At 47.0% G+C, this 21,562-nt stretch overlaps 3 protein-coding genes across 8 annotated transcripts; 2 read left to right on the top strand and 1 right to left on the bottom strand.

Moving 5' to 3' along the window:
* Nucleotides 1–511: 511 nt before the first annotated feature.
* eri1 (exoribonuclease 1) lies at nucleotides 512–13,167 on the top strand. Of its 4 annotated transcripts, XR_015084617.1 has the most exons (8): nucleotides 512–878; nucleotides 1,925–2,097; nucleotides 2,172–2,388; nucleotides 2,467–2,550; nucleotides 2,647–2,756; nucleotides 2,832–2,946; nucleotides 12,780–12,946; nucleotides 13,020–13,167. XR_015084617.1 is itself a non-coding variant. In XM_086021776.1 (7 exons), the coding sequence occupies exons 1-7, from the start codon at nucleotides 804–806 to the stop codon at nucleotides 4,139–4,141; spliced, it is 1,017 nt and encodes a 338-aa protein (XP_085877902.1). In that variant the 5' UTR covers nucleotides 512–803; the 3' UTR covers nucleotides 4,142–4,361. The 4 variants fall into 4 exon arrangements, 3 of the variants coding, with proteins under 3 accessions (XP_085877902.1, XP_085877903.1, XP_085877904.1); XM_086021776.1 differs by lacking the exons at nucleotides 12,780–12,946; nucleotides 13,020–13,167 and adding an exon at nucleotides 3,899–4,361; XM_086021777.1 differs by lacking the exons at nucleotides 512–878; nucleotides 12,780–12,946; nucleotides 13,020–13,167 and adding exons at nucleotides 1,353–1,510; nucleotides 3,899–4,361.
* On the bottom strand, nucleotides 4,361–17,952 carry LOC147126802 (laminin subunit beta-1-like). 2 transcript variants are annotated; one of them, XM_086021773.1, is made up of 33 exons: nucleotides 17,842–17,952; nucleotides 17,399–17,574; nucleotides 14,923–15,058; nucleotides 13,455–13,528; nucleotides 13,022–13,210; nucleotides 12,875–12,938; nucleotides 12,328–12,530; nucleotides 12,142–12,262; nucleotides 11,880–12,068; nucleotides 11,627–11,803; nucleotides 11,358–11,470; nucleotides 11,210–11,289; nucleotides 11,008–11,143; nucleotides 10,777–10,935; nucleotides 10,570–10,703; nucleotides 10,375–10,495; nucleotides 10,114–10,300; nucleotides 9,891–10,034; nucleotides 9,579–9,810; nucleotides 9,343–9,506; nucleotides 9,006–9,230; nucleotides 8,681–8,898; nucleotides 8,316–8,412; nucleotides 7,180–7,549; nucleotides 6,933–7,117; nucleotides 6,609–6,850; nucleotides 6,331–6,540; nucleotides 6,118–6,262; nucleotides 5,843–6,050; nucleotides 5,615–5,756; nucleotides 5,370–5,546; nucleotides 5,136–5,295; nucleotides 4,361–5,070 (listed from the first exon to the last, which is right to left on the bottom strand). In XM_086021773.1, exons 1-33 carry the CDS (start codon nucleotides 17,873–17,875, stop codon nucleotides 4,934–4,936), a joined length of 5,349 nt encoding a protein of 1,782 aa, XP_085877899.1. In that variant the 5' UTR covers nucleotides 17,876–17,952; the 3' UTR covers nucleotides 4,361–4,933. The 2 variants fall into 2 exon arrangements, with proteins under 2 accessions (XP_085877899.1, XP_085877898.1); XM_086021772.1 differs by lacking the exon at nucleotides 17,842–17,952 and having other exon boundaries at nucleotides 17,399–17,654.
* On the top strand, nucleotides 13,061–21,544 carry ssbp1 (single-stranded DNA binding protein 1). 2 transcript variants are annotated; one of them, XM_086021780.1, is made up of 9 exons: nucleotides 13,061–13,216; nucleotides 13,378–13,472; nucleotides 17,405–18,584; nucleotides 18,891–18,955; nucleotides 19,230–19,290; nucleotides 19,875–20,015; nucleotides 20,598–20,685; nucleotides 20,749–20,837; nucleotides 20,912–21,544. In XM_086021780.1, exons 4-9 carry the CDS (start codon nucleotides 18,932–18,934, stop codon nucleotides 20,953–20,955), a joined length of 447 nt encoding a protein of 148 aa, XP_085877906.1. In that variant the 5' UTR covers nucleotides 13,061–13,216; nucleotides 13,378–13,472; nucleotides 17,405–18,584; nucleotides 18,891–18,931; the 3' UTR covers nucleotides 20,956–21,544. The 2 variants fall into 2 exon arrangements, with proteins under 2 accessions (XP_085877906.1, XP_085877907.1); XM_086021781.1 differs by lacking the exons at nucleotides 13,061–13,216; nucleotides 13,378–13,472; nucleotides 17,405–18,584 and adding an exon at nucleotides 18,613–18,800.
* The last annotated feature ends 18 nt before the right edge of the window (nucleotides 21,545–21,562 follow it).

The raw sequence follows: 21,562 nt of genomic DNA, 5'->3' as shown, positions 1-21,562 counted from the left end.
GGAGTACCCGGAGAAAACTCACGCAGGCACAGGGAGAACATGCAAGCTCACACAGGAAGGCCGGGGCCGGATTCGAACCCGCAACCTCTGCACTGTGAGGCGGACATGCGAGCCAGTCGACCAACGTGCCGCCAATTCAATAAAAAAAGGGAAAATGAAAAATATATCATCAAAAAATCAATTTAAAAACATGGAAATAAGAACAAAAATATACAGTACATAAAGTAAAAATAAAAACAAAAAAGATTTGAAAATAAAAAATGTGAAAATAAAGTAAAAAATAAGTATATACATACAGCTAAATATCAATTTATATTTCGTTTTTTTTCGATTACATTTCTGTATATTATTTTTGATTTCACTTCTATTTATTTTTAATTTTGGCAGTTTTGGTCCTCCATACATATACAGTATACAGGACCCTTCAATGTAAGATAGTAAGTTAAGTTAGTATGTCATCCACCCCACGCGGTGGCACTGTTTCTCTTCTGTTTGAACACCAAACCGGAAGTTAACCCAAAAGGAAAAAGTTGAAAGAAAAATATTTTCCTTCTCCGTTCACTGACAGCAGCTGTTGTCTTATTTTAACACCAGCGCTCTATTTATGTATTGTTAATACTTTTAAAATAATTTTAGTTTCGGCAAGTGCAAGTGACGAAAGTGGGTTTCAATCTCGGAGCGCGCCAAACGCTCTTCCTCGGTTACCTATGCTGTAATGTTAGCTAAGTGAGGCTAATTTCGCTTGTTTTTATCTTTTTTTTTTTGTTTGTTTATTTTTGTTTTTTTTTGTCTTATGACCTTAAATGGAGGAGCACAAGGAAAATGTTCATGACAAGGACGTGAACGTGAAGACGGCAAATGGAGACGACGACGATAAGGTTTGTAATGTCCGTTACTTTGTGTTTCGAGCAATGTTTACCCTACGAGGTATAGTCTCAATGCATGCCCAAATGCAACCTATAAAAGTCAATTTAATGTAAATCTATACTACAGCTCCAGGGGAGAAAAAGAAACCTACGAGACTACTATTTCCCCAGATGTTTTTTTTTTCCCCTTGCCCTACTTTCCTTTGTCAACTGTGGGCAAGTGTGAACTCTTTTGAGACGTCTCTGTGACTTTTACTTGCCTTGACTTTGACTTGTGACCACTGCAAGATTAAGCTCAATAAAAACAAGAGGACTTTAAATGCACGTATTGACTTTGAACTCAACGCTGACCTCTGTGCTTTTGACTCAATCATAAAGACGTGGACAGTACATGACAAACAAACATCAGTTTCTTTGTTTGCAATGACGATGTGTAGGTATAAACTGACCATTTTGCTGTGGTGTCTTAATTGAAAAAAAGATTTTGTCTGTGATATTTTGGAGTCATTGATAACAAAAAGACACTATGGCAACATACACATGTATAAAATAGTTAGTCATGAATGTAATAGTGCAGTAAAACTGAGTAACAAAATAATTATGACAGCTTTACAAATACTGTAATAATGGCACTACAGAGAGATGTATGTTATTATTGGCTTTTTAATGTTTTGCTCGCCTTGAAAAATACTGGCTTATTTTTTGAGACGTCTCCGAGAGGTTTTATAGCACTTTTAAGGTATTTTTTTCTGAAAAATCAGATGCGTTTGATTCCTGAAGAAACAATACTGTTTCAAAATCAAAAGAAAATAAATCATTTGCCCGTCTCCTTTTCCCTTGAAGGTTTTAGGAGCCACTTCCAACATTTTCCGATAGTGCTGCGCTGCGTAATTACAATTAAAAATAACACCAAACTAGTGCAACGCGCTGATAAGAGAATAACAGTTTTCTTGAGGTCACAAATTTTAGACCTGGAGATGGCTGCCTCCAAATTTGGGATACAGAAAAAATGAAGTTACTAGTCGACGGTGTAAAAGTGTGTCGTAATTATTCCTCAGATGAAGCCCGGCGGCAACATATGTCCCAAAGAAGGAGAAGCTCCTCCACAGGCGTCCAACAGCGACTTCAGCCACCCTGTGTACAAGGAAATCGCCTTGGCCAACGGTCACATCAACCGCATGTCCAAGGAAGAGCTACGTTTGAAGCTGTCTCAGCTCAAGCTGGACACCAGGTAAGAACAAGCGACTGGCAACGCACAAGAAGCGGCGCTCACGTCACGTTGGTGTTTTTTTTTTGTCGGCGCAGAGGCGTGAAGGACGTGATGAAGAAGCGACTGAAGAGCCACTACAAAAAGCAGAAGCTGACGCAGTCGGCGCCCGACTACGGATCGGGCGACTTCCTCTACGACTACATTTGTGTGGTGGACTTTGAGGCCACATGCGAGGAGGACAACCCGCCGGATTTCTTGCACGAAATAATCGAGTTCCCCATGGTGCTCATCAGCACGCATACCTTGGAGATCGTAAGGAATTAAAAAAAACACCCCAAAAAACTTTTCCCCCATCACTCAGCGCCTAATTACATCTTTTTGTTTCCTCAGGTGGGAACATTTCAGGAATACGTCAAACCTGAGTTGTACCCGACACTGTCCGATTTCTGTGTGAAGCTCACGGGAATTACGCAGGTCCGTTTACCTCCTCCAAGACAGTGGTTCACTTATATATTTTACAGACGTAAGCTTTGGGAAAGTTAAATAGTTCGTTGTGTTTTTATGCACCAGGACAAGGTGGACGCGGCGAAGCCGTTCCCGGCGGTCCTGAAGCGAGTTGTGAAGTGGCTTGAGGAGAGAGAGTTGGGCACCAAGTACAAATACACATTCCTCACGGACGGGTGAGTGCGGCTCTTTTGTTCTCATTTCACCAAAGCTCGTTAGTATCCCGACATCTTTTTTCCCGCCTTCTGCAGCGCGTGGGACATGAGCAAGTTCCTGAACATCCAATGTCGCGTTAGCCAGATCCGATTCCCGCAGTTTGCCAGGAAGTGGATCAACATCCGCAAGTCGTACGGCAACTTCTACAAGGTTTGAATTTTGAATTTAAGTGCAGACCTCTACCAACTGTTAATAATTGTGTAAAAATAGGGAGTTTATTTATTATTATTATTGAGCTTTGGCACAATATATAAATACTAGGGATGTAACGATTAATCGAAAATCGATTTTAAATTGATTCAACCCGATTAATAGATTCGATTAATCAAAAATCGAGGTGATTAAATCCATCTGGAAAATGATGTCTTGAAACGTTTTTTTTTTGCGCCAAACAACATTGCGTATTGCGTTTGTGGATGGCTGCAGAACCACACGAGAGACAAGCATGGTAACAATTTTTTAACAATGTAATCGAATTGAAAATCGAATCGGGGCTTGAGTGAATCATTACATCCCTAATAAATACAAAAAAGTCAAAAATCCCATTCTTTTAAAACGTTAATATGTACGGATGAAAACATACAAATTATCTGAAATATGTATCACCTATTTTTAAAATCTAAAATATTCTAATAGCTTTTTTATGTTATAACGAAAAAAAAGGTAAAGCTATTAATAAATCAAGGATTTTTTTGTTGTTGTCAATGCTCTATATATTTACAACAAACACAAGGATTGAAATGCCCTTTCTGGCTCTCCAATAACAAATAAAACTACATTAAAATTGATTCTTGAGTGGGACATCAAAACGAAAAAAAATGAAATAATCTGCAGCGGAAAATTGTTTATGTAGTTTTTGTGTCATCCTGCTAATTAACAAAGCAACCACTTAAAACCTAATGTCTCACGGCCAGCAGAGGGAGACATGTGCACGCGAAAAATGCTTCAACTTGATTTATCTCCTCAGTCAACATTTTCCCGAACAGTAACTCAAAAAGCAAGTTCCCCTCCGTCCCTCTCGTACAATCCGGAAGCCGTCGGCGCAGCTCCTCTCGGTACTTTTGACAGGAAGCCAGTAACTCGCTGTGTTCCTCGCCAAAAGGTGCCACGCACGCAGACCAAGCTGAGCACCATGCTGGACAAGCTGGGCCTGCAGTACGAAGGCCGCCCCCACTCGGGCCTGGACGACTCTCGCAACATCGCCCGCGTCGCGCTGCGAATGCTGCAGGACGGCTGCCAGCTGCGCGACAACGAGCACTTGCGCGCCGGCCAGTTGCTCGCCGTCCCCAGCTGGGCTCCCGTGGAGGGAGCCCCGCCTCCTCGCTGGCCGGGCACCCACAAGTAGGGGGCCGATAATTGAGTTTTTTTTTTTTTTTGGGTCAATGCCATCTTGACGCTTCTGGGGTCACACGCCACCGCAACACCAGCACTGAGTGAGTCCGCACGTGATGCTGCTACATGTCCATAAACGGCAGTTAGTTTATTCAGAATCTGAGATGTAATCTTTTTTTTTTTTTTTTTTTGTATGATCTATTTCAACAGGAATAAACACTGCTGCTAAAGTGGTTGTGGGTCAAACTTTATTTAAAAAAAACAAAACAAAAAAAAAAAACATCGGATTAATTGATAAAACAAATAGGAAAACAAATGCTTCACTGTTTTTATTTTGGGAAGAAAAAGATATATTTTATTTTGCTTGTACAGGAAATAAATGTTTTTGGTTAAGTAAGATAATTCCAAGAGAGGCTAAACTTATTTTGTCAATCTTAATACTCTTGGTCCATTCAGTCGTATAAAACTTGTGTTGGTGACACTACTCAACAAAAAGTGGAGGGATATTCTGCTTTTGAGTTGAAACTTCGGAATGAAACTAAAATCCACCAAAACGTCACCTACTCTAATTCGATTGTCCGCCTGTTTAGGTTTTCAGTACTTTTTGTTCTCTAACAAGAAGCTGAACAGCAAAATTCACAAAACCCCCCAATTCTTCGTAAAGTTATGCCCATTTGGTTGCGAGGTCCGTTTGGTGTCTAGTGGTTCCCGTCACGATTCACATGTCCAAGGGTCAAAATGGCGACTTGAGCCGCCTCGCCGGTCAGGTGGCACGTCTGCTTTGAACGAAGCCTCGCCCCTTTTCTCACAGGCAGGTGCTGTACAGCATCACCTTGTGGCTGACCTCGTCCAGGATGCGGCGAGCGGCCGCCTCCAGCTCGGCCAGCTCTGCGGCCTTAGCCTCGAGGACTCTCTGGTTGTCCTCGTAGGAGCTCTCCAGCTCTGCGAGCGCAAAATGGAGACGTTATAACTTTTGTAAAAGACTGTAAGCGGGACTACGGACTCACCTTGTAGTCTCTTCAGCTTGGCGCTGCTCTGAGCCAGCAGTTCCCTCGCCTCCTGCTGCAGCTCGTCCGCCCGTCTCCTCGCCTGCAGCACCGACTCCCCCTTGTCCTCCATCAGGTCCTCCACCTCCTCCAGTTTGTCCTTCACCTCGGTGTCAAACTCCTTTACAGGGGGCGGATTGAAGCGTCACGCACCCGACGGACCCGATTCATGTCACGGCGTGTTTGCGGCGCCACCTGCTGGGCCTCGTCGGCCGCCTCCTTGGCGCGTTGGCCGATCCAGTCGGCCGTCTCCGTCGCGCTGTTGACCTCCAGCTGGTTTTGCCGCAGGAGGCCCACCTCGCGCTCCAGCTGCAGCAGCCGGCCGGCGGCGTCACCGAGGCGCTGCTCCGACGCCGCCGTCTCCGAGTCCACCTGCCAACGCGCAGGTGCGCGTCACAACCAGAACCGCGAGCGCCGCGCGCCGCAGGGATCGCGCTCACAGAAAGTAGCAGGTCCAGAGTTCCCTTTGTGTTGTTCTGGGCCAGTTGGATGGCATCCACGGCGAGGCTCTGAGCACGCTCAGTCTCGTCCAGAGCCAGCTTCACCACTTCTGAGCGTTCCTTCAAGTTTGACGCGTCCTTACTGGAGAACAAGACAGGAGAGGCTCGTGCCAGCGTCCGATTGGGACGACTCGGGATTGGAGTCTCGGTCGTCCCGGTTAATCTTACTTGGCGGCTTCGGCCTGCTTCAACAGCTCCTCGGCGGCTTTCATGTCGTCGGCGCTCTGGCTGAGGATGCTCTCCACGCTGGTCAAAGCGTTGACCTTCTCTTTGATATCCCTGGTCAGCTCTTGCAGCTTGTCGGCGGACGTGGGCATCTCCAGGGCTAAGACCTCGTTGGCCACCGCCTCGATGACGGACGCGTTGGCCTTGTCGTCTGCGCGGTTACCGACGCGCCTTAGGGACGTTTTCTTTCGCTCGGCGTTGAAAGCGGGGTTACTCACTCGTGAGCAGGTCCCGTATGTCTTTGATGAGGGCGCGCAGTTGCTCGTTGCTCTGCTCCACCCGCTCTTTGCTCCGGTTGGATTTGATCAGCACCTGCTGGGCGTTCACTTTGGCCTCCCTTGCTCGATTGCTGGCCTCCCACACCTGAAACCGAACTTGGGGTCGTTCCCGGATGGTTCCGGACTAAAACGACGCCGCCGACATCCACTCACCATCCTGGAGAGCTTGTCCACCTCCCGCATGGCTGCCAGGATTTCCTCATCCAGCTCCTTGGCCGACTTGAGAGCGCTTTGGGAAGTCACAACGAGGCCTTTGCATCCTTCGCCACCACACCGGGGGGCGCCGTCCTCGCCCACGCAGCCCAAGCCACCGCAAGGAGAGCCGGCGGCGCACTCGTCGCCTCCAGCCGCACCGCCGCACATCTACAGAGCGAGCCACTCGTCTCTTGAGAATCCATTGGTGAAAATGTCACGTTGCGAGTTTGTCTCACCTTCTCGCTGAGGGGTGACAGATCCAGTTCCTCCAGCTCGTTCTCGAGCTTGTCCATCTTCTGCGCGTTCCGCTGGTGCCTGCGATCAAACTCCTTCTGGCCGCCACTCAGCTTCTCCTCGGTCACCTTACGAAGAGCCGCCGACTGCTCGGCGGTGTTCCCGGGATCACTGCTGGAGGCGTTGACTCGGATCTCCGCTACCAGCGACTCCTCGTTTGCCTTGGCGATGGTGTCCATGGCACCTAGATAAATGCGTAAATCACAGCCATCGAGTTGTTGTTCCAAAAAGTTGAAATGATGAATTTTTGGAAGTTGAATCTTCACCCTGGAAGTTGGCATTCTTGGCATCGTACACCTGCTGCCTGAGCTCCTGGACACGGCGCTCCAACCGGTTGGCCTGCCCTATCAGCTCGTCCAAGTTAGTTTCGGTGCCGTTGGCCTCACTCTGGAGGGAATTCAAGTTCTCCTCTGTTGTGTTCAGCCTCCCGTCCACGTAGGACATGACGCCGCTGAGGAAGGGAGACTCCCAATTAAAGGGCGTCATGGATAGGACGTGTGTTGGTGGACATACGTGATCTGGTGCATCAGGTCCTGGATCTCCTCCAGCTTCACGGCTGCGGGGTTCGTCTCCACAATCTCCTTGACCGCCTTGACGTTGGTCTCCAGGCTGGTCACCAAGTCTTTGTACGGTGCTGTCACGCCGCCGGTCTGCAGCTCGGTCACCTTCGCCTCCAGTCGCCGCGTTTGGTTCGTCAGTTCCTCGACAACCCCGTCCCACGTGGCGAAGCACTGGTGACAGGGCTGGCAGTCGGGGAACTCGCCCTGGTAGCCCCTGGCGCATTTGTCGCACCGCGGGCCCGACACGCTCTCCGCGCACGTGCAGCGTCCGGTCGCCCGATCGCACTGCTCGCTGGAAATCCCACGAGGGTCGCAGTCACAAGCTGCAAGGAAAGAGGACACGCAAAGACCGGAGAAGACTCCTCAGGGAAGAGAATCGACTTTCAGCTTTACCTTTAAATAAACGCCCTTATCTTGACCTAAGGGGTTAAGATAACCCCCCCCACTCAACTACCCTAAAAGCCTGCAAAAGAAGTCATGAAGGAATGCGGGGTTCTTCTGCTCTTTCCTGATGTAAGGCGCTTTCAGGTGAAATAAGTTTGGAACGGGCGCGGGGACTCCCGTAAATCACAATGTACGGACAAGTTGGACTTTGAAGTTGTTCCCGTCAGCGGCACTTCTCAGCTGCGGAAGCTTCGACTCTCACACAAAAGTGATGACTTCTCCCACTCAACAATGCGCACGCTCGGTAGCGGCCAGCAGTCCCACCTCAAGAGTTTTAACAGCTTGGAGAAACGTTTAAGTGGGAATCGTTAAGGATTCCTGGGTCCTAGGAGTGTTGCTGGGACGACGGAGAAGAAGAAAAAAAAAAAAACGAGAATCCTGGGAGTTCTTCAACATCTGGTTCTCATGAGCAGAGAACACAAGGTCATTCCCGGAGCCGGCAGCCATTTGAGTGTCTGTTGTCTCATGATACCGCTTTGCTCCACGAGGGACGACAGTGAGACTGTAAGTCTGTAAACTCTGGTTTGAAAATAGATGAATAGGATGCGTTCGTCTTAAGAAAACCGCACGGGGCACAAAAATGTCCTATTTGCTCGTCAAATTATATGAAAAGACTGTCCTTCTTTGAGGTTTTATTCGCCATACCATGACACTTGACTTCTGGATCGCCCCAGAAGAGCTCCCTGCATTCCCGACAAGTCCTGCCACCAAAACCCGGTTTACACGAACACCGTCCCGTCACCTAGGAGCCAAAGCAAACACATGCTCTTACAAAGTAGAACAAAAGTGCAGACCACAATGGACCTTTCTACTTGTGTTGTGTATTTGCGGGACTTCCTTCCTCTGACGGCGTGCAGCCATTACCAGGGAAAGATACTTGATGTCTGTGCTGGTTCTGGTTCCCATGTGTGTGTGTTTGGGCAAAAAAATCGAATCAAGAGTGCAGGTCACCACGCTACTTTGCAGGCATTGGGGATTCTTAGGACACGTCTGGTTTTCATGCTACTAACCTCATCGCAGGAGGAACCAAAGGAATGGACCGGGTCGCAGTCACAGTGCTGGCATCCCGTCCCGCTCGCCATGTTCCATGTGTCCTGCGCGCAGCGTTCACAGTTCTGGCCCACCACATTGGGCAGGCAGGCGCACTGGCCGCTGTGCTGGTCACACTGGCACTCATCCGGCGATGAACACGCATGCGGGGCCGTGCCCGCTGACTGGCACATGCACTCTGCCAGACAACCAGTCACGCTTAACGAGGATTTGGTTGATGACTCCCGCAGCATTCGTCATGAATCGGCAAAGACTTTTGCAAGACACATTCAGGATTCCACTCACTTCTGCAGCTTTGAGTGGCAGCGTTGCCATAGTAACCCGTTTTGCAGTGCTGGCAGGCGTAGCCGTCCGTGTGGTACAGACATTTGAGGCACGAGCCCGTGCGGGCGTCACATGACCCGGGGTCTTGCATGTTGATATTGCCGTTGCACTGGCACGCCAGGCAACGCCCGCCGGGCACCGGAGGGTTGCCGAAGTGACCTGGGGCGCACTCATCACACCTGGCACCTAAAGGAAGCGGTCGGAGAAAACAGGAAATGGTGGAAGAACAGCTTGCATGTTTACACACTGAAAAAAAAAAAAAAAAGTTTAGCGTCGCGATATAATGTGTGTGTTGAACCTTTGTAGCCGGGGCTGCACACACACACCAGCTGGTTTGTCCCGTCGTCCATGTAGCAGCTGTCAGCAAACTGACGTCCACTTTGCGGGCCGTCGGGGCACAAGCAAGGCCGACAGTGGCTGTCGGAGCCCAACTCTGGGTCACCATGGTAACCATTCAAACATCTGTAAGGTTAACCCGACGGGAAAAGTGAGATTTGGTTGAGGAAGTACGCGGAAATTCGCCCTCTCTCGTACCTCTCGCAGTAATGTCCGGCGGTTAAGTCTCGGCAGCCTTGGCACTCTCCGGTCTCGGGGTGGCAGACTTCACTGTGGCCGTTACACTGGCATGGTTGACAAAGAGGGAACCCCCAAAATCCCGGCAGACAGTGGGAACACTGGCGCCCAGTGGCCCCGGGAACACACGTGCACTGCCCGGTCGATTCGTGGCAAAGTGCACCAATTGACCCTCGAGGGTCACATTCACAGACTGCGGCAAGAAAGTGAAGTGTTACCACGCCTGGAAGCAAACAAGTCGGAGAATCTTCCGACTTGTTGCCAAACACTTACGCCTGCATCCGGCGGGGCTGAAGAGGAAGGTGGCAGGGGCGCAGTGGTCACAGTTCCTGCCGACCACTTTGGGTCGACATTGACACTGGCCTCCGCTGGGCTCACACACAGCGCTGACAGAACCTTGCGGGTCGCACCGGCATGCTGGGAAAGACACCAAACATGTCGGTGAGACGTCCAAAGTGAATACGATGCTGTGGTCCCGGAGGCGGCGAAAACGTACGCATGGCCCCTTTGTGCAGCAGTGCGGAGACGCTGAAAATGTAGTCGTTGCAGATGTCCGTCATCGGGCTCTTGACCACGCTCTGGCTGCTCTCCAGGCAGCGGTAGCGCTGGAACGTATCCCACGCCGCTTCGCCCTCCGTGCCGAGGAATATTTCCAGCTCCCGGATCCGGGGCATCAACACCAGCTACAAAGAAGAAGAATGGGAGGCGTACTCAACATGTCGCAAGGCTGCTCGGCCGATGTTTTAGTCAAACTTACAGAATCGATGAGCGTATAAGGGCTCTGCGTGTCGCTGTAGGACGAGTAGAGGGGCAGGCCGAGGTGGACTGTATAGTTCTGTCCCTTCTCAAAACACACTGGTGTGGGAAGTAACACGTGTCTGCGGGAAGCGGGAACTGTGTGGTGAGGCGGAGGACCGTATTGCGTTTGAGATGGACCCTTAGGTTGTGTTACCTTGAGCCGGGTGGCAGGGAGACGTACTGCTCGTCTCCATCGCCGATGGAACCGCTGCAGTGGGCGGAGTTGTTGGGAGGGTTGAAGACAGGACGCTGGACCCGGATGTCCACCTGCTCCCACTGCTCCGGAAGCTATCGACAAGCACCGGTTCTCGGTCATTCTCAAGGATCGCAAGCTTAAAAGTCCAAACAAAGTGAAGCTAACCTGTGGCTCGTAGCGGATGAGAACATCGTAGTCCATGGAGTCTGGGATGTTGTCGATGTTAAACTCTAAATAGGCTCCCTCTGGTACGTTGGCAAAACCCATCCCAGTCCACGTGGGGCTGCGGTCCAGAGGGTACGGCCTGTGGACCACTGACACACCCTGTCGCACAGACATTGTTTTTTTACAAATAATCTTTAGAACAGGAGGTCGGTGGGGTGTTGGCGTCCTCACAGGTCCGTGTTTGGCATCCTCGGCCTCATAGGTGTAGTGGTCCAGAGCGATGAAGTAGAAGCCGGACTCGAGTTGGTTGCAGCGCCTGCCAAACATGTGCTCCCTGCATTCGCACTGTCCAGACACCGGGTCGCAGCTGTGGAATGTCACAATTGGGGATTTTGAAATGTTTTTACGACTGATTGAGAATTAGTGGACATACTTATTGTTGAGGGCTCCTCCCTTGTCGCAGTCACATGGTCTGCAGCCATCCATGTCATTGGACAGACCCCAGTGTTGCGGCTGTGGTAGAACGCAGGTTAGTCAGGAAACGAGCGAGTGACCGACATGCCCAAACTGAGGCTCCCTACCAGACACCGGTCGCATTCATGGCCGATGACCAGTCGCTTGCAGAAGCACTGCCCTGAGTCCGAGTCGCACGACTTGCTTCCCGGTAGAGTTCCCAGGGGGCTGCAGGCGCAGGCTGCCAGAGCACACAACACCAAAATAATGGGGAAATAGTTTCCAAACTTGGGTCATGAAAAGTGCACGCCGGACTGGGACACATCTTCGGTTGTCTTCATCTTCGCGAGACATTTTGGACAATTGTATGCATCCAATTTTGTTTTGGTGTTCCTACCCAAGCATCCGTGCGGGCCTTGACCCAATCCATAGTGTCCATGTCTGCAGTGGTCGCAGCGCAACCCCTCGACATGGGCTTTGCAGCGACACTGGCCCGAGATGAGTCCGGCGCCCACGTCGGTCCTCGCGTCACAAAGCCCCCCCTGCAGGGATCCCACCGGATCACAGTTACAAGCTGCGGAGAAAGTCCTGGTCAGAGATGACTTCAAGACGGGATCGGCAAGGTTACGCTATGAGACTTTTGGACGTACGCTCGCAGACATTGGGGTCCCGCAGGTTTCGGTTGGGGTGCTGATAGAAGAAGGGCGCGCACTGCTCGCACTGGCGGCCCACCGTGTTGTGCTGGCAGTCATCGCACACGCCGCCGCTAACGTTACCCGTGGTCATGTAGACGGCCATGTCGAAGTGGCACGAACCCGAGTGCCGGTTGCACTCGCACCCTGGAGAGGAGACAGGAGGGTTTGTCCAGGTTTTTGTGGTCTTTCAGGAACGTGGAGACGTTCCAAGTCGTACTCTTGCAAGCGTGCGCGTTGCGGCCCTCGGCGGGCCTCCAGGGGAGGTCGTGATGGAAGTCCCTGCATCGCTCGCAGTTCAGCCCCTCCGTGTTGTGGTTGCACACACACCGGCCGTGAACCTACACAACGCACTCATCAGAACATCCTCCTGCCGCGGACGCCGGGCGACCGGGCGCCTGCCCACCATCCCCTCGGCCCCCGTCGGCGCCCCATCGATGGGGGCGCACTCGGAGGCGTGTCCGTAGCAGAAGCAGTTGCCCCGGACGACCATGTCGTAGAGGGCGTAGTAATACTTCTCGGAGACTTCCTTGCGGGTATCCAGTAGGTTGTCTCCCAGCGTGTGCAGCTTGAGGAAGTTGACACGCAGGTTGGTGATCTTCAACATGTCTGCAGAGAAAACGACACATTAAAAGCTTTTTGGGGGATCCCGTTTCAAGTTATCGACCAGCAAAAAAAGATGTATCCCCCTCGGTCCTCGAATCAGGCTTGTACAGGTTTTCATGTTGACAGATTTTTTTTTTTTTTAACGCAATGGGTATGGACAATGGTTGTTTTGAGTGGGGAGAAATGTCTTGTGTACATGGGCATATCCGCCTCCACGTGCGAAATTCCTTCCCGTCTGACCTCATTTCCCAGACTTGCATTTGCTGGAATTTTCCGATCCCTTCCTGGTGGGGTTTAGAAGGAAGTGGCCAAGCTCGCCACTGGGGGTCAGCGGTCGAGTGACTTACTTTGAATCCTCAAGCTGTACGGGTCCTCGATCTCAAAGGCGGGGTCAAGCACTCGGAATATCACCTGGGAAGGTGAGGAAATGTCGATTGAATTCCTTCAGCGACATCGGGTGTTGATTGAATTTCATTTTGTTTCATGACGCAGACCTCTCCCTCGCTGGAGGGTTCGATGTCTGAGTAGTGCGAGTCGCAGATGATGTCGTCCACCTTGACCATGGGCCCGGGGGACGCGCCGGGAAATGTGGTCCGGCAATCGTAGGCAAAGTAGCGGTACACCTGCCACGTCTTCCCGAAGTCCATCGAACGCTCGATCACCATGGCGGCCGGCCGAAACGTCTGAAGGTAAGCGACCCGAAAAGTTGACGCCGCGTACACAACACAATCGGAATGCCGGGTGATGTCACCGGCGGCAGACGTCCAGCTGGCCGCCACCACCCTGACGGAATGATCCCGTTTTACGCCTTCCTCTCTTCCCACCACTCATTCGCATTCCTTCGCCACAGCTGTCCCTCGCCGACTTGATCTCCCGGGACCCTTCCCACCATCGGCTTAAAACCCGCAAGTGTGTGTGAAGCGGCACCTTAAAGGTCATGATGAGGTGGGTGAAGTGAAATTCTGCTTCCAGGTCCAGCTTGATGGTCACATTCTCCACACCTGCGCACAGGAAATGAACAATGGCACTTCCTGTGTGGAGCGTCGACACACCGCCGGCGCACTTTCCCTCCACACACATCAACACATCCCGCATATGTAGAACACATCTGTGCTTTCAAATCCAAACACGCCAGAGTGATTAACGGCCTACGCCAAGGGGGCTGTATGCTGATGTCATAGGAGGTTTATGAAAAAGCAACAACTAAACGGATGTCTTTTTTTTTTTCTTCAACATTGCAACCATTCTGATGGCCGAAATTATTTTTAAAATAGTGCAATTTTAAAGGAAAAATTGATCACAATCAAGGTGGGTTGCCTTTGATAAATAGTCACAATAAAATAGCTGTATGTATTTTATGTCAAGTAATATATGTATGTAATAATTGTCATTTACAATTATCGATTAAAAAAAAAAAATGATGACAAGAAATGAATCACAGTATTAGCAGACATTTATGTCAAATGAATTTGAAATGAAATAAAATGATAATAAAAGACCCCAAAAATGTATTTTGATTGGTAATATTGTGAAAATAATGCAAAAAAAAGTTGTGCTAGATTTCTATATGAATTGTAAAAAAGCTGTAATTTATTTATTTTTTAAGTGCCATTATTACCAGAAGAATGTGAAAAGTCACTATATTGCATGAATACATTTCTCATTAAAAACTCACATAAACTTTGCAGCGCTTTTTGAGGTACCCACGATATGTAATTATACAGTATATTAACTCATTCACCGCCAGACATTTTCAGACCCTCTTTTACCCTAATGTGTGAAAAAAATTGGGGAAAAAAAAAAAAAAATTACATTCCTGGGATTAAATGTGAAAAGACAAATAAATCCGTCAATGGCAGTGAATGAGTTAAAAATACACAAATGTATACATTAAAGAACAAAACAATAATAGGGATACAACACAATGCAGTGGTGCGAGTAATGTCGGGCAGTTGACGGTGAGGGAATTAGGAAATCCCAAACGAAACTGCGCTGCATCTGCAGCTTCCTGCTCCTTCCCAGCCATCTGTTGCGCTGGCTGCTGATCATTCCCACTACTCCCCCCCCAAAAAAAAAAGCAGATGACGGGATTCCTGCTTTCGACACACTTTACACATGCAGCGTTCATCCTGCATCTGTTCCCATACATTAGCAACAGATCTTTAATAAGCCCATTCAAGCGTGGACATAGTGAATGAAGACAAAGATTTTTGCGATTGCCGCTCCAAAAGCTGTTGAAGATCTTCCATGTTGCCAACGGGGACTCGTGTGTCTCATCACCACTCCTCCCGATGTGCACTTTGACGGACACGCACCTGTTTCTCACCTGTATGCCCCGCCCAGAAACTGTGATCCCGCCCCCGCCTCTCATTAGCCGGGAAGGCTGCGGACTCACCGTTTTGCGACTGCCACCACGTCTTGAGGCGGTTGGGGGCGAAGGTGGTGACCACGTTCTCGATGGTGTGGCTCAGCGGGTTGACGTCCTCGTCGTACGGGTCCCTGGAGTCGCACAGGAAGCAGTTGGTCTCCTCCTGATGGTGGGGGAAAAAACGCCTTTAGAGACATTTGGCGTGGAAAAGAATTCGCTAGATGGCGCTAGGCCAATATTTAATAAGGCCAAGGCAACATATATTACTAGGGATGTAGCGATTCACGCAAGCCCCGATTCGATTTGATTTTTCGATTTTCAGTTCCCGATTTTCGATTCGATTCGATTTTTAAAATAAATTGCCACCATGCTTGTCTCTGTGCACTAGTATTTTTCTGCAGCCATCCATAAACGCAATACGCAATGATGTTTGGCGCAAAAACAATTTGATCTACACATTCAAAATGTGCTACGCTTCAGGAATGAAAAAACGTTTCAAGACATCATTTTCTAGATTAATTTAATCAATTTGATTTTTCGATTAATCGAATCGATTCATTGGGGCGAATCGATTTCAAATGGATTTTCCATTTATCGTTACATCCCTATATTTTCCATTAGAAAAATCCCACTCAAGGTTTATACTGCCTATGAGTGGCGGCAAAGCACTACTTTTTTTTTTCTAAATGGAGCTCCTCAATTCACTTCAACATAGTTCCTTGGCACCGGGATGCCACAAGATGGCGACAAAGATAATTTTGGTTCTGAATCACTGCACTACATGACCTAATATTGTTTCTGACATCCGACACGTCTGCGGTAGCCATATTGGGAAGGTATAAGTGCGTGACATCAGGTTGCGCAATTCTTCCCAAACCACAGCTGCAGCGTATCGTGGCCGCTGAACGTAAACAAAGTAAACGAACGATGTTTACTACATCACGTCGGCCTGTTCTGTGTCCGTGCGTAAATATCCACACACGGGGCTTCACTCCTGCGTTTATAGTTGTGCTGAAAAATCGAGAAGAGTTACCAAATAACCTCTTCCTGCTCTCATTTATTGCGCATTCTTGAAGGATGTGCTCATCCCGAAGTACAAAGACACCCCCACAGCGTGTCTGTGTGTGAGACTCCATAAGGACGCCTTTCACGCCAGGCAACAAGCCGCCACGGGCACTTTTGACGGATACAGGCCAACATTTGTGCCGGCGCATAGAGCTTTTTATTGTAGACGCGAGAATGTCTGCGCTCCCACTCGGCACGACTGCGAGCAGACACCGAGCGCGTGCGCCCACGCAGTCATTGTGATCGAACCCAAATTCACGAATACATTTCATCAATTGCGGACGTTAAAAGACAGAAATTGACGACAACGAACATGAATCAAAAAGGCCGTAAACAACAATGAAGTAAGTTTAAAATTGACCCAGTTACCATATCAAATAATCATTCCACAATGAGATGAATAGAAATGCCATTAATGCGTTCCAGCCTCCCCACCCCAAAAATTGAAAAATAGCACGCTATAATATACTTCATTAAAAACATCTAGTAATATTATAATTAAATATACAATTAAAAATATTTGGTTTTGTTACACTTTGCGGCAATTGAATGGCCATTGTGCTACTACCTGCCTTGGCCACTTGGGGGCAGTAAAAATAAAATACTAGTATCTCAAGTTTGGAAAGCAAAAAAATTGGCCGAGTGACAGTTCGTATCTCGAAAAATTAATAGTAATTTGGGTCACTCGTATCTAAGGCACCACTAAATGTACTGATTATGCATAGCTTTAATTGTTGACAATTTCGCAAAAGTGACTGACAACATTTTTTTTGACGGTTGTTTTGGAGGAGGCATCATAACCAGTTGATCACTCTTGCAAAATGATTTATTATTATAATAACAAAATGATATAATCTGCACAACATTACTCTGCTCAATATACTGTACATTAGTAATATATATTTAAAGTAAGGAATTAGTAACAATGTCACTAATAGGTCTTTTCAGGACATCTAAATATTTAAAGTTAATCATTTAATCAATTGTTGTTGGGAATTTGGAGGAAAAAGTCCTTCCTTATCACACCCAAGTCTGCATTTAGTTTTTTTAATTGTTTTTTTTTAACCAAGCTGCAAAAGTACTTGATTATATCACATTTACAGGAAGTGCTAAAGTTATGTCAGATTAATTCCAATTAATGACTAATTCAGGTCCGTGCACTTCATCGTCCCTTAGGGACACTTGAATTGTGGAAACAGTTACCGGGAAACTGTTTAACAGTCACAACGTTTTGAGAAAATTTACCAATGGGGACTTGATTATATTACTGCAACATCTCCAGGAAGTGCTAAAAACATAAATCAACCTCCTGCAAGAATTCCTCAGCCACAGAATTCTCGTCATAGTTTTATGAGGTTGCAATGTCCCGACACAGTAACAAGCAGTCAAGATGATGCATTTTCTGATGGCATTTCCATTTCCGTCCATATCTGCTCACCTCCAGGTGTCCCACGATGCAGAAAGTTTCGCCTCCGCGCAAGCCGCAGGTGGACGAGGCGTTGAGTTTGTGGGCGCGTCCGATCAGCAGGTCGCCCGTGGCCGGGTAGCAGCTGCCCTCCGTGCACACGTCGGCCAACTCGGGTGCCTGCGTCCAGGCGGGACACCACAGCACCGCTAAGGGCAGGATAGCGGACCACATCATCATCATCATCATCATCATCATCCATGTAGGTTATGTCCAAAAAAGTAGCTCATCACGCACACTTCCAGCTCAGGAGGAATTAAACTTAAGCTCCTGAATATCCTGGCTACTGTCAAGACAAGAAAAGTGAGTAATAGCTGGCATGTGGCTTCCATTAAGAGCCATGTTGTTGTTTCCTTTTTTGGCATAGATGAACAAAACATGACATTTCCCTCACATGTTTTCCCCATAAAACTCACCGAAAGTCGTCCAAATGGGGATGAAGAACGACATGTCGGAGCTCTGACAGTCTGTCCGGAGTCTTGATGGCTCCTGTCTGTGTGTTTCTCCTTCTCTGGTAGTTTGTGTGTGGTGTGTGTGAGCACGGGAGAAATTCTGAGGCGTGGGAGTTTTCCTTGGAGGAGTCCGCATCCCACTACCAACAGCTCCTCCCAAATGTCTGTGGTGCGCCCCCTGCTGGTCAAAGTGTATTAAAATAGAAAAAACACAGCATTGCGCAATTGCAACATTTACATTCTATAGAAAATGGATGTTGTTTTAACTCATTATTCATTTTAAAGTAAAATGTGATATATTTACTTTGGGAGTAGACTATTGCTACATCAAGCAACTTTTAAAACTACATTTAGGCAATTTAAACTTTTTAATTCATATTTAATTATAAACTTGAAATGTGTTTCTCTTTTTCATATTAATATGAAACATTCATATTATATCATGTATTTTACAAACCCTTACAATTAACTACTGTTCTTGAATACTGTAAAATGAAACTGAACGATCAGTTTTAAAATGTATGTGATGTATTTCTATAAAATAGCTTGTCGATAGCGTATGAGTACTAAATAAATGTTTAGATGTTGTATTAAAAATCATTGTGTATGTTGTGAAAGCGGAACGTTGGTTACCCTCAGCGCCAAGTTTCCGGTCGGGAAGGATTTTTTTTCACTGACGGACCAGGAAGTGCTGTGAGGTTACATCGGTAAGTTTCGAACTTGCACTCTTGTTTGTTTTCAATACGTCTTATGTTCCACACAAGTTTACGTTTATTTGAGGAAAGCATACATAATAGGAAGACGTAACAAACGCGGGCAAAAACGTACATTTTGACACTTTTTTTTTTTTTTATCTGTTCATTCAATGGCGGGAGACCGCGGGTACCACCGACGTACATGTGATAGGACTGATGGCACAATGTGTAATGGTTCACCTAAAAATAACATCTTTTTGTTGGAGAAAAAAATCCTCGCTATAACATTAAGCTATGTTGCACATTTTTTATTTGCAGGTTTTCACAGTATACATTCACTTTTGTGAAACATCGAGAACATGTTGAGAAGAGCTACAGCACAGGTAGGACAACAAACTCAAGATCTTTCCAAATGCCGTATTTATTATTAAGGAATGTCATACAGTACTGTATCACAGACTTGTCGATAAATCGTAGCGCTATTGTTTTGATGTACAGGGTGTCCATCGTTGTAAGTGATTGCAAATGAATCGACAAATCTGTGGAAAGTTACAAATTAGGATTATGTATGTTTGTATACAAATCTGAATTGGGTACGTAGTGAATGTTTTAAATTAAAAGGTTGTTTGCTGAACTAATAAATTTGTGCTTTTGCAGGTGTTCAGGGAGCTGGTTAGACACAGCACCACTGACTCCTCCAGCCTCATCCTGGAGAGATGTGAGTGGACGTCATGCATGCCTTTTCTCACCTTTATTTATAAAGCACCTTAAAAATATAACCATAGATTCATACAAAGTGCTGTACATAAAGGGAAAAATCAGACATTGAAAAAAAAGCAGTTCAATCAAATGAAAACCGTAAATACAAAAATAATGAGTCAAAAGTCAAATAGTTTTTTAAAGCGAGTTTAAAAAAAAAAATGGACAGAAAGATCTTATCTAACGTTTAGCAGGAGCTCATTACAAAGTGGGTGACCGGAAACGAAAAAGGTTTGAGCTAATCTGAGCCTCCGCGTAGTCCTTGGTACCTACAGTAGTGTCTGGTCCGCTGATCTGACGCACCGGCCGCGGGTCTGTTGTGGTGGAGCAGCTCAAAAGAGGTAAGGTAGGCTAAGACCAGTTTAAGATTTAAAAACAATCGAATCATAAAATGAACTATATGAACCAGTTAGGAGGTGAGCAGCAGCATTTTGGACAAACTGGAGACACTTGAGGGAGGGTTAACTGACTCCAAAATAAGGTGCATTTCTGTGTAAAACCCGTTGTAGTTCACCCGAGCCTGCTGTTTTGTCTCTGTTGCAGCAATAAATCGCGTCCAGCTGCTGGGCCGAGTGGGCCAGGAGCCCGTGATGAGACAAGTGGAGGGCCGCAACCCCGTCACCATCTTCTCCCTGGCCACCAACGAAATGTGGCGCTCCGGGGAGGGCGAGACCAGCCCCTCGGGTAACCAGTGCAACTACTTGACATCACACATTGCTTGAAACCGCACGTACGCGCTTTTTAATGGACAGAAAATCCAAAATATATTTTTTTTAAAAATCATTGTAACCTGTAAACGGTGCGAGTGCAAGTCTAGTATCTCCCCTATAGATGGTGCTGTTACGCAAACTAAACATGTAAATCTAATTTTGGAGTCATACAACCTCACTTGGCCTCTTATTTGCATGTAATTTAAACATTCAAAATGACATGAATATATTTTTCTTACTCTTTTAGTTTGAGGTAGTTTCCATGTTGCTACACTCAATCTAACAGTTTTCTACTTAATTTATATGCGCTAAAATATCTATATTTATTAATACATGTGTCACAGCCTTTTATTGTTTTTGTTCAATTTATTGTATTGTTTGTAAAGTGCTTTGTTACAGCTCTAGCTGTTATGAAATGCGCTATATAAATAAAATTGTATTGTATTGTATTAAAACGTCTTAATATCGATCCACTGGTCAAATAGTCAAATATGGTGTATTTCCTGAAAATTATGCATGCATAGTAACGTTTCCATTTTTCATTGTGGATCGCCAGGAGACATCAGCCAAAAGACAACATGGCACCGCGTGTCCGTCTTCAAACCCGGTTTGAGGGACGTGGCCTACCAGTACATCAAGAAAGGGTATGAACTACTTAGTGGTCCAAAATTGGACCGCTCAATTTACCCCCACGTTGCGTCTCGCAGGGCCAGGGTTTTTGTGGAGGGGAAGCTGGATTACGGTGAGTACGTGGACAAGAACCAAGTGAGACGCCAGGCCACGACCATCATCGCAGGTTTGGAAAACCGACAACAAAAGCGAATCACGCTTGCCCACACTTAGCTAACATGTTGACCTCTGTTTTCTCAGACAACATCATCTTCCTGAGCGACAATGTTCGCGACAGAACATGAAGGCCTCGCCAGTTCATCACACTTTTTTTTTTTTTCTTTTTTTACTTTCTCGAGTTTGCACCCAAAAGGACGCAGACGACCGCGGTGACAATTTTCATTTGACACAATTTGAAGCCACACAAAAAGCGTGTTGGACTGTGCCGCATTCCGCTGGTGGGAAAAGTGAACGACACAGCTCTTGTATTGATTTTGCAGTGTACAAAACGTCACAAGGATGCTGTCCCCCACCGTTTACCGGATAGGGCAAGAGGTGTCCTTGTTACATGTAAAGAATAACAATCCCTCGTGCTTTGTTAAAAGTGATTTGTAGTAGGCTTAAAGCCAACTATGACTGAAACGTTTGAAACACTATTTTCAGTGTTTGGTTCTTCAGTCATTTGCAAGTTTTCACTCTCTGGTGTGCAGCTGTTGTTTGTGTGTCGCATTTCCTTCCTACAAAGTTTGCTGGTTTCACTGTTTGCTTTGAAAGACATTTAAAGTCAAAATCATTTGTGTTTATGACCTTATTTCACAATGTCGCACAAGATTCACAAACACAGCATAAAGCAGCCAAGTGTAAAAAAAAAATAGAATTAAAACGTTAATCCAACACGTGTTTTGTTTTTGT

This window comes from Filicampus tigris, chromosome 22 (genome assembly GCF_054856515.1).
Source record: "Filicampus tigris isolate MCC_2025a chromosome 22, RoL_Ftig_1.0, whole genome shotgun sequence".
NCBI lineage: Eukaryota > Metazoa > Chordata > Actinopteri > Syngnathiformes > Syngnathidae > Filicampus > Filicampus tigris.
This window is presented reverse-complemented; position numbering and strand designations above follow the sequence as displayed.

Bases quoted from the DNA above. Each gene is read 5' to 3' on its own strand.
- eri1 (XM_086021776.1), top strand. From the start codon at position 804: ATGGAGGAGCACAAGGAAAATGTTCATGACAAGGACGTGAACGTGAAG. The intron at 2,098-2,171 runs GTAAGAACAAGC...TTGTCGGCGCAG, and splicing joins CAGCTCAAGCTGGACACCAG to AGGCGTGAAGGACGTGATGA. The intron at 2,551-2,646 runs GTCCGTTTACCT...TTTATGCACCAG, and splicing joins AGCTCACGGGAATTACGCAG to GACAAGGTGGACGCGGCGAA.
- LOC147126802 (XM_086021772.1), bottom strand. From the start codon at position 17,623: ATGATGATGATGATGATGATGATGATGTGGTCCGCTATCCTGCCCTTA. The intron at 11,804-11,879 runs GTACGTCCAAAA...CTTTCTCCGCAG, and splicing joins GGACCCCAATGTCTGCGAGC to CTTGTAACTGTGATCCGGTG. The intron at 6,851-6,932 runs GTGAAGATTCAA...GCATTTATCTAG, and splicing joins CAAGAATGCCAACTTCCAGG to GTGCCATGGACACCATCGCC.
- ssbp1 (XM_086021780.1), top strand. From the start codon at position 18,932: ATGTTGAGAAGAGCTACAGCACAG. The intron at 19,291-19,874 runs GTGAGTGGACGT...TCTCTGTTGCAG, and splicing joins CAGCCTCATCCTGGAGAGAT to CAATAAATCGCGTCCAGCTG. The intron at 20,016-20,597 runs GTAACCAGTGCA...GTGGATCGCCAG, and splicing joins GGGCGAGACCAGCCCCTCGG to GAGACATCAGCCAAAAGACA.